A 9,176-nucleotide genomic window follows, 5' to 3' on the forward strand; every position below is an offset into this window, starting at 1 on the left:
AAATATAAAACATATTTTTGGGTAAGAAATTAATGAATTTAAGAAGCCTAGACATTGTGATTATTTTTAGAATACATAAGAATATATCTTTAATTCTTCATTTAAAATTATGATTTAAACATGTATATATAAATATATTCATACATAAATTTGGTCTAAGCCAAGGAACAATTTAACGTAGAAAATATATGCTTATACATTTAAACCTAGTTGTCCAGTTATACTCAAGAAAAAAAAGTTTTTTTTTTAAATATACACTATACAAGGGTGTACATACTTTATATTCATTGTAATGTAAGACTTTCTTGTTAACAAAAAGTTACAACTTTATAAACATAAAGAGCAACGAAATTTAAATTTTGTTGTTTACATTTCTCCCGGAAACTGTTGCAATACACTTTATTTATAAACAAAATTAGAAACATGGTTTCTACTTCTTCTACACCTCTCCTACATTCCAGCTTTGAAGGTTCCAAGCAATGCGTTACAGTTGGGACAGGTATGTTTGACATCCCTGAAACAAACAATGATTGTATTAAATTCAGGCAAAATTTCCGTTTTAGTGATTATAAATTTAACCAGATGCAGCCTTAAGTCATACCGCGTCAACCTAGTTGCACCAGTTAGCCCTGTCTACAGAGCTAGACCAATAATATTGACCCCTGCCGTGTTCCTGCCAGGGCATGCAGTAGCTGTACCGGGCGGGACAGTTCAAACTAGGAATGGAAAGGTCGGTTCAGCTCAGATCGAAATGTACATGGCTTAAGTGTGAATTTTTCACTAAATCAAATAGAGAAATTGAACAATCCACACAAATTTTTTTCCAATTCCTATATATATCTTTGCAACCTGATAGAGATTTTTTTAATATTTTTTACCGAAACTATTTGATCTAACATAATTCATAGATTTTATAGTATTAAGGTCTGCTACAACAGGTTGCAAAGATGAGGATATGAAATTAAAAGTTTATGGCAAATGTTCAGTTCGGAAATTAAGAGACGACAACAAAGTCGTCTTCTAATTTATGTAAGTAAGTAATTAAGTTATTCTGAATTATCATTTTGTGGTTTTCCAAATTTGGCCTTTTATTATTTTACCTTTAAGAATGACGGTATCAGATTTTCTAGAGAATTAAATTTGTTTTTAGTTAGAATTGGCGAAACATACAGGGTGTCCCACGTCATATTAGGTTGTGTGTAGCTTTAAATCGCGATTTTCGGGACTAATCCGAAAATTTAAAAAGATTAAATCATTTTTAAAATTTGTATAAGGTTAATTAAAAAATTTGAATGCAGAAAATGCTAGGTTTTTCGAGTTAATATGTGCGTATTTTGGTGTTGAAGTTAGGAGATAATCTAATATGATATGCAATGGGATGCTCTGTATAATATTCTAAGACATGACGAAAATAAAACTCTAGGGGGACTAATCTAGTCGAAATGTTGATTGTATACTACCTAAAGCAAGGAACTAAAATATATTCCAAGTGACTCGGCCGTTATAAAGATTAAGCGGTAAATTCAAACTTAGTGATCTCTTACTCAGTAAAACACAGATAAAGGTTTAAAGGGTACCGTTGTGAATCTTAAATATAAATTAACTTGAAATTATGCTGACCGTCCCTTTTTTTGAGATATTTTGATTTTTAAATAACATCGGTTGTTTACTTGAGGCTGTCCATAAAGAATGGTATACAGCAGCATCCGCACCATAAACCGACTACACAGAAACCAGCTGCTATAGCAAACGCTACTACTCCTGTATCTGCTTCAGTTGCTGTCACAATCTAAAATCAAATAAGTTGGTAATTTCTGATGGGGGGGGGGGGTGTCCTACTTTCCTAGAATCAAATTTGTTGTTTTCTTATTTAATGTGATGTAACACCCCCTCCCCCCCCGGTCCCCTTCCCCCCTTCCTGAAGTCAGATAATCATAAGTGACTATTTATCTTTCTAAAAATGCAGCTTAAATGAAAATAACAAATATTTGAAAGAAAATTTTATAGATGTTTATTTTGTCCCTGTTTAATAAATGAAAAATGCATCCTTGGGAAAGATGGAACAATTAACTTTATAATATACTTTTAATAGCTTTAAGTTGGGCAGGACAAAAGTGAGAGCACACTTTTTCATTGTAAATCATGAATTCGCAATGATCCTTTCAAACAGACTTGATTATGATTAGACAATTTGACAAAACCACAAAAATATACAACGATTGTGAAGGCAAACATCTAAACGTATTTGATGCTAGAAAAGTGATTAATATTACAAATAGGTTATCTTTTTAATGATATTTTAATATATATAATCTATTTTGACATATATTAGCATGCACATTTTAAATTTTTTTAGCATCCAAAATGATCTTAAGATCTGGGGTTTAAAGAGATTAACAAGAAGTAATTAAACGGCATTATGGAAAAAGTTGAATTCTTGAATTCTCTTTAATTTGAACCGATTGAGGAGTATTTCATCTACGTCTGCGAGTTTCAACAAAATCGCGCTATTCATTAAAACTGAACGCGGTCGTCATTACGTTATAGTTTTTTTTTGTGAATAATTCTGCAACATAGCTTTAACATAACTATACTCCAAACCCTTCGATGAATTGGCCGAACGTTGTTCCTTCTAATTAACATAAAGTTACCGTAGATCTACAGTTGCCGCATGTTGTTTGAACGGGTTGTCTTCCATACTTGATATTTTGAACAACATGAACAACATTGGTGTGATGTGTTGTTGGTTGTTGTTGTGTTGGTTGTTGGTCCCCCTCGTAGTATGGCGGGGGACTGGTCCATCCCTGTAACAGGAGACAATGTGAGAATTATCTAACAAGATAGAAGAAGAAAACAAATTAACTAAATGTGCGATTTAACAAATTTCACAACATGAAGTTGAAATCTTTAGAAAATTGTGTAAAAAAGGGACTTACCACGTGCCTCAAACTCTATTTTTTAGATCTCTAGCTATATCTTTGCAATTTTAAACTATTAATGTATGGCAAACTTCTTAGTTTGAAGTGCAAAATCTACGATTTCAGCGATTGTAAAGGTAAAAAAGATTTAAAAAATTACAGTTTGAGTAAAATTTTTTTTTACATTTTAAGTCATATAAACTAAAAATTTTAAATTCAAAATCTGAAGAAAATTAATTTAAATTCCGCGAAATTACGAAGAAAAATATAAAATGGTGGCTTGAAAGCAACATTTAATTACAAAAGTTGTTACTAGAAAAGCGCCCTAAAAGCCTTGTTTTTAATATAAAAATTATTTACCTGTGGCTGGGTTTGGTCTTGATAAGCGTTGTAATTTTGTTTCTCCATTTCCGAGGGTTTTCACTAAACTATACTCCGGGTTCAGTTTTCAGTGTTTCCCTTCGCTTATCTTCCGATGACGTAATTCAGACAATTAAGGAGAAACATGATAAACCTCAAAATCTAAAAATATCATCAAAATAAAAAAATAAATTTGTCGCATATTTTCAAATAAAATTAATATTGTACATGTTTTATGATTTTAAAAGTCAAATGTTTTTTTAGAACAAAGAGGCAAAAAAGGGGAATTATTGTAAATATAGCATCCTGTCAGTTCCATTTTTTATTCCAATAAAGAGCTGTGATTCCCCCTTTTAAATATGTAATCATGATTCAGCATGATTCATGATTACAACTAAAAAGAGATTTTGTTGTAGAGGATGAAATCCCCGAAAGAGGATTATAAAATCCGCAAATCAATATAGTGTCGGATCCTGGAACCAGAGAAGACCTAACTCAACTTCCTCTCCTTTAATACACTCGTTATTTATCATGTATTTACAACTAGAAACAATAAATGTACTTATAAAATTTAACAATCTTTTATGTCACTTTAATGGAAGGGACAGTAAAGGAAAAATGAAAGGGGGGTATAGTCTGAAATCTAATCACTTTAGCTCTTGATCGCGACCCATGAAAGTCATATCTGATGTTCATGTCTCGAGTAACTGATATAAAACTGTGTCAAATATATATACGAAAATTAATGTATATACAATTTTGTATAAAAGTAGTAGGTTTAAACAGATCATATTCAGCAAATATGCAACCAATCTGAAAACGATGATATCCCAAAGAAAGCTAATTGTAAATTAGGTTTACTTTTATATTTGTTATTTCTATTTTCAATAGATTTCATTCATAATATTATTTTTACGTCCGTATTACTTGACCAGAAATTCCACCAATGGCAGTGCAGTAAAGTGGTCACGTGATACAGGCGGAGACACGTGACCAGTATACTGCTCTGCCATTGGTGATATTTCTGGTCACGTGATGTAAGTGTCAGATTTTCAAAATTTTACATATATGAATTTTCGTATAATTTTAACACAGTTTTATATCAGTTTCTCGAGACAGGAACATCAGATATAACTTTCATGGGTCGCAATCAAGAGCTAAAGTGATTAGATTTCAGCCTATACCCCCTTTCATTTTTCCTTTACTGTCCCTTTAATGGACTCTCGGCATAAATTCAAGTGATCCTACTTTTTTAAAGATTCGCGGGATTTTACTGAAGTTCCTTTTGATGGTAAACAAACCCTTCAAACCATAATTTGAAATATTGAGGAAGATATTGTTGTTTTTCTATCTTAAAAAGAGATAAGCTATCTCTGTTGCATGTATCCATGAAGTCACTTTACAAAAAAGAAATATTTTTAAAGGATCATGCTTTTGAACTAGCTGAAAAGATCTTGCTTTCTTTTTCGGAAATCTGGATTAAATTGTTCACTCGTGAGTTGCATCTGAATATGCGAAAACACCAATTCCTGGTATTTTCTTGGGGGCGAGGAGGGGGAGGGAGCGATTGTCTCCCCCCTCCCCAGCAGAGGGGGAAACGTCTTCCAAAGCCCCCATGTCTAATATCAAAAGATTTCCCGTCGAATTATACCTGTTAAATTTTCTTTTTTCTTGTTTCTACACTTTAAGGCTCTCCAAATATTTTTTTTTCACTTCGAGTTGTGGAGCAGGTAGGAGAGAGATAAGAAGGTTTGTTGGAGGAAGGATATAAGGGATTGCTCCCTGTTCCCCTTCGTGTTATATCATTTCCGGAATTTTAAGGAAACCCATAGCTGGTCAAGTAAAAAACATGTTTTTAATTTCTAATATGTAACCTAATATGCGATTTTCTCATACTTGTGAATTTGTGCATAAATCAATATAAGAGTAGCTACAAGGTCACAAAGTCATACCAGTAGTGTCGCAATAATAATACTTTCTCCTTCTGTTTAGTTTGTATGGTTTAGTTTGAACCTGAACAAAAAAGCGACCCTAAGCCAGAGCAGACCGTGAAACCCCTAATTAAAACCATTCCGCCAGAGCTTGAATCCGCGCCTGGCCTGAATCCTCCATCCAATATTGTGAATCCTATGTTTGGATTTTGTCAGGATACTACATGTTTAATATGTCCCGATAAAACCACGGAAAAAATCGGAAACTATGATGCCTGTTTTCCTAGCACAGATAAATCAATACCAGGATGTGAACGTGTACACTGGCATTCTAAGAATACACTCTGTTTTACAGCTGGTGAATTCAAAAAAACTAATATGTGGTAAAATTTCTCTGATATAATTGTAAAACTTTATGAAATCTTAATCTTTAATCACTGAATAAATATTTAGATCTTAAAAGTTTGTATGGTTCACATACAGTGATAACCGAAAAATTCTACAACAGGAAGACGACTTTATAAGTGTATTGTAAGTGTATTTGATGTAGTAACAAAGCGAATACTTTTACTGGATATATATTAAATCACTGTTTACGTTAAATGGGGTGTTGACACTGCACAACTGCTGTGGCCCAAGCTCGTTGGACTATTTAAAGTCATTATTTAAGTGTAAAAGTTCTTTTCCTATTCCAGAGTTTTCTGGTTATCACTGCATAGTATATTTTTATTAAATTTACAAATTCTTCTCTTAATTCTCCCGGCATATCAAGTAATACGTTTTTAAACTCTCCAAAATCTAACCCAACTTAGCCTATGTCTTTCTTTCCATTAAAAACTGATTTAACCAAAAAGTGAAAGAAAATGTACAATTTGACGAATGTTGTTTTTGGGCGTTTCATAATTTTAACCTAGCTTGTTTCGTCGAAAAAGATAAGATACAAATATTGCCTTTTGTGCAATTATAATATGACCTTATCAGTATATCACATAGAATAAATAAAAATATTCGAATTTTAATCTTTAATTTTTCTACGTTTCTAATCAAGCAAACATTAATCATTCAAAAATCTCTATTTTATTCATTTAATATAAGGAAAGAGATAAAATTAAATTAAATGCATGATAATGCATTTAAAAATAACTTAAACAAAAAGACAAACAGCAGAAATAATACATATTTTTTTTATAAATTAACTAATGAAAAGAAACCTGGTGTTCATTACAACCAATTGAATTACGGCCTGAAGTTCTATGAGAAATCTAATTAATGGGTATTTGAACTCGAGACATTTTACTTAGTAATTACATCAAGTTGAAAAAAGACTGTACCTTCATAACTCCTCTATTTTAAAAATAATTGAAGTACAAAACTTCAATATCTGGATAGCTCTTAAATCCCTCAAATCTCCGAGTAGATTAGATAACAAGGAAGGACGGATATATCTGGTTAGACTAGAAAACAAGGTAGGACGGATATCCCTGGTAAGATTAGAAAACAAGATAGGACGGATATCCCTGGTAAGATCAGATAACAAGGAAGGACGAATATCCCTGGTAAGATTAGAAAACAAGGTAGGACGGATATCCCTTGTAAGATTAGAAAACAAGGTAGGACGGATATCTTTGAGCAGATTAGATAACAAGGAAGGACGAATATCCCTGGTAAGATTAGAAAACAAGGTAGGACGGATATCTCTGGTAAGATTAGATAACAAGGTAGGACGGATATATCTGGTTAGACTAGAAAACAAGGAAGAACGGATATCTCTGGTAAGATTAGAAAACAAGGTAGGACGGATATCTCTGGTAAGATTAGAAAACAAGGTAGGACGGATATATCTGGTTAGACTAGAAAACAAGGAAGGACGGATATCACTGGTTGGATTAGAAAACAAGGTAGGACGGATATCTCTGAGCAGATTATAAAGGAAGGACGGATATATCTGGTTGGATTAGAAAACAAGGTAGGACGGATATCTCTGGTTAGATTAGAAAACAAGGAAGGACGTATATCTCTAGTTGGATTATAAAACAAGGAAGGAAGGATATCTCTAGTTGGATTATAAAACAAGGAAGGACGGATATCTCTAGTTGGATTATAAAACAAGGAAGGAAGGATATCTCTAGTTGGATTAGAAAACAAGGAAGGACGGATATCTCTTACCTGCCCGCCCACTCCTTGGACTTTGTATTTGAGTTTCTCCGAAAGCATACACAACAAATAGGGAATGCTTCAAAAAAGTAATTTTCCTACACTGTCCTAAAATCATAATTGTTTTATTTGTTTTGAAATGAAAATTATAGCAATTTATAATGAGAATTTAGCTAAATGGGGTCTTAACTGAGCACCGCAATTAAATTTCTGTATTCCCAATATTCGTTCTGCCCTTATAAGGTAAGGTATGCTATTGTGAGTATGACCGGCCGAGTGTGTAGCTGGGTTAGGTCAGCCTACAATACACTACCTTATTTGGGCATATAAACTTTCTAGGCCTGCCTTGTCCCAGGGCAGGGTATATAAACAGTGCAGCGCAGGGGTTAGGTCATAAGCTCGACAGTCTACCTATCAACAACAACTAAAACATCAACAGCAAAATGTGTGACGAGGATGTTGCTGCTCTTGTCGTAGACAATGGATCTGGAATGTGCAAAGCTGGATTTGCTGGAGATGATGCTCCCAGAGCTGTCTTCCCTTCCATCGTTGGTCGTCCCCGTCACCAGGGAGTCATGGTCGGTATGGGACAGAAAGATGCCTATGTTGGAGATGAAGCCCAGAGCAAGAGAGGTATCCTCACCCTTAAGTACCCCGTTGAGCACGGAATTATCACCAACTGGGATGATATGGAGAAGATCTGGCATCATACCTTCTACAACGAGCTCCGTGTTGCCCCTGAGGAGCAGCCTGTCCTTCTAACTGAGGCTCCCCTCAACCCCAAGGCCAACAGAGAGAAGATGACCCAGATTATGTTTGAGACCTTCAATATGCCCGCCATGTATGTTGCTATTCAGGCTGTGCTCTCCCTCTATGCCTCTGGTCGTACCACCGGTATTGTCATGGACTCTGGAGATGGTGTCTCCCACACCGTTCCCATCTATGAAGGTTATGCTCTCCCCCATGCCATCCTTCGCCTGGATCTTGCTGGTCGTGAACTGACCAACTACCTCATGAAGATCCTGACTGAGAGGGGATACTCCTTCACCACCACCGCCGAGAGGGAGATTGTCAGAGACATCAAGGAGAAGCTCTGCTACGTCGCCCTTGACTTCGAACAGGAGATGTCCACCGCTGCTGCCTCCACCTCCCTGGAGAAGTCCTATGAGCTTCCCGACGGTCAGGTCATCACCATCGGTAACGAGAGGTTCAGGTGCCCTGAGGCCCTCTTCCAGCCTTCCTTCTTGGGAATGGAGGCCTGTGGCATCCACGAAACCACCTTCAACTCCATCATGAAGTGCGACGTTGATATCCGTAAGGACCTGTATGCTAACACCGTCATGTCCGGAGGAACCACCATGTACCCCGGTATTGCTGACAGAATGCAGAAGGAGATCACCGCCCTGGCTCCCTCCACCATCAAGATCAAGATCATTGCCCCCCCTGAGAGGAAGTACTCCGTCTGGATCGGAGGATCCATCCTGGCCTCCCTCTCCACCTTCCAGCAGATGTGGATCTCCAAGCAGGAGTATGATGAGTGCGGACCCTCCATTGTTCACCGCAAGTGCTTCTAGATACTTTTCAATTATATTCACACTGTTTTAAAAACCAACTAAATCATGTACAATACATATCATTAATAATATTTAGTATAAATAAATACTAAGAAGTTCATTGCAAACATGCATATTGATTCTTACAAGAGAGAAATTGAAAAATTCTTTAACAATTAAACATTTATTTACGTTAATTCTTGTACTTTTGTTATTATGGCCATGGATTATTTATAACAAAAAAACAGATAACACATTAC

General features: G+C 35.3%; 2 protein-coding genes across 2 annotated transcripts; one reads left to right on the top strand and one right to left on the bottom strand.

Moving 5' to 3' along the window:
• Nucleotides 1-238: 238 nt before the first annotated feature.
• Nucleotides 239-3,386, bottom strand: LOC111698308 (lipopolysaccharide-induced tumor necrosis factor-alpha factor homolog). Its single transcript, XM_023468615.1, has 4 exons — nt 3,279-3,386; nt 2,652-2,804; nt 1,671-1,789; nt 239-514 (listed from the first exon to the last, which is right to left on the bottom strand). The coding sequence occupies exons 1-4, from the start codon at nt 3,324-3,326 to the stop codon at nt 451-453; spliced, it is 384 nt and encodes a 127-aa protein (XP_023324383.1). The 5' UTR covers nt 3,327-3,386; the 3' UTR covers nt 239-450.
• Nucleotides 3,387-7,751: 4,365 nt separating this feature from the next.
• Nucleotides 7,752-9,044, top strand: LOC111698281 (actin-5C). The gene has a single exon (XM_023468568.1). It carries the CDS (start codon nt 7,807-7,809, stop codon nt 8,935-8,937), a length of 1,131 nt encoding a protein of 376 aa, XP_023324336.1. The 5' UTR covers nt 7,752-7,806; the 3' UTR covers nt 8,938-9,044.
• Nucleotides 9,045-9,176: the final 132 nt, after the last annotated feature.

The sequence above is a fragment of the Eurytemora carolleeae genome, unplaced genomic scaffold, assembly GCF_000591075.1.
Source record: "Eurytemora carolleeae unplaced genomic scaffold, Eaff_2.0 scaffold180, whole genome shotgun sequence".
NCBI classification, from domain to species: domain Eukaryota; kingdom Metazoa; phylum Arthropoda; class Copepoda; order Calanoida; family Temoridae; genus Eurytemora; species Eurytemora carolleeae.

What these genes read in the sequence shown, in the direction of transcription:
- LOC111698308 (XM_023468615.1), bottom strand. Translation starts at nt 3,326, where the DNA reads ATGGAGAAACAAAATTACAACGCTTATCAAGACCAAACCCAGCCACAG. An exon ending in GCGGCAACTGTAGATCTACG is followed by an intron (nt 1,790 to 2,651) that starts GTAACTTTATGT and finishes ATTTGATTTTAG; the next exon opens with ATTGTGACAGCAACTGAAGC. An exon ending in TTCTTTATGGACAGCCTCAA is followed by an intron (nt 515 to 1,670) that starts GTAAACAACCGA and finishes TGTTTGTTTCAG; the next exon opens with GGATGTCAAACATACCTGTC.
- LOC111698281 (XM_023468568.1), top strand. Translation starts at nt 7,807, where the DNA reads ATGTGTGACGAGGATGTTGCTGCTCTTGTCGTAGACAATGGATCTGGA.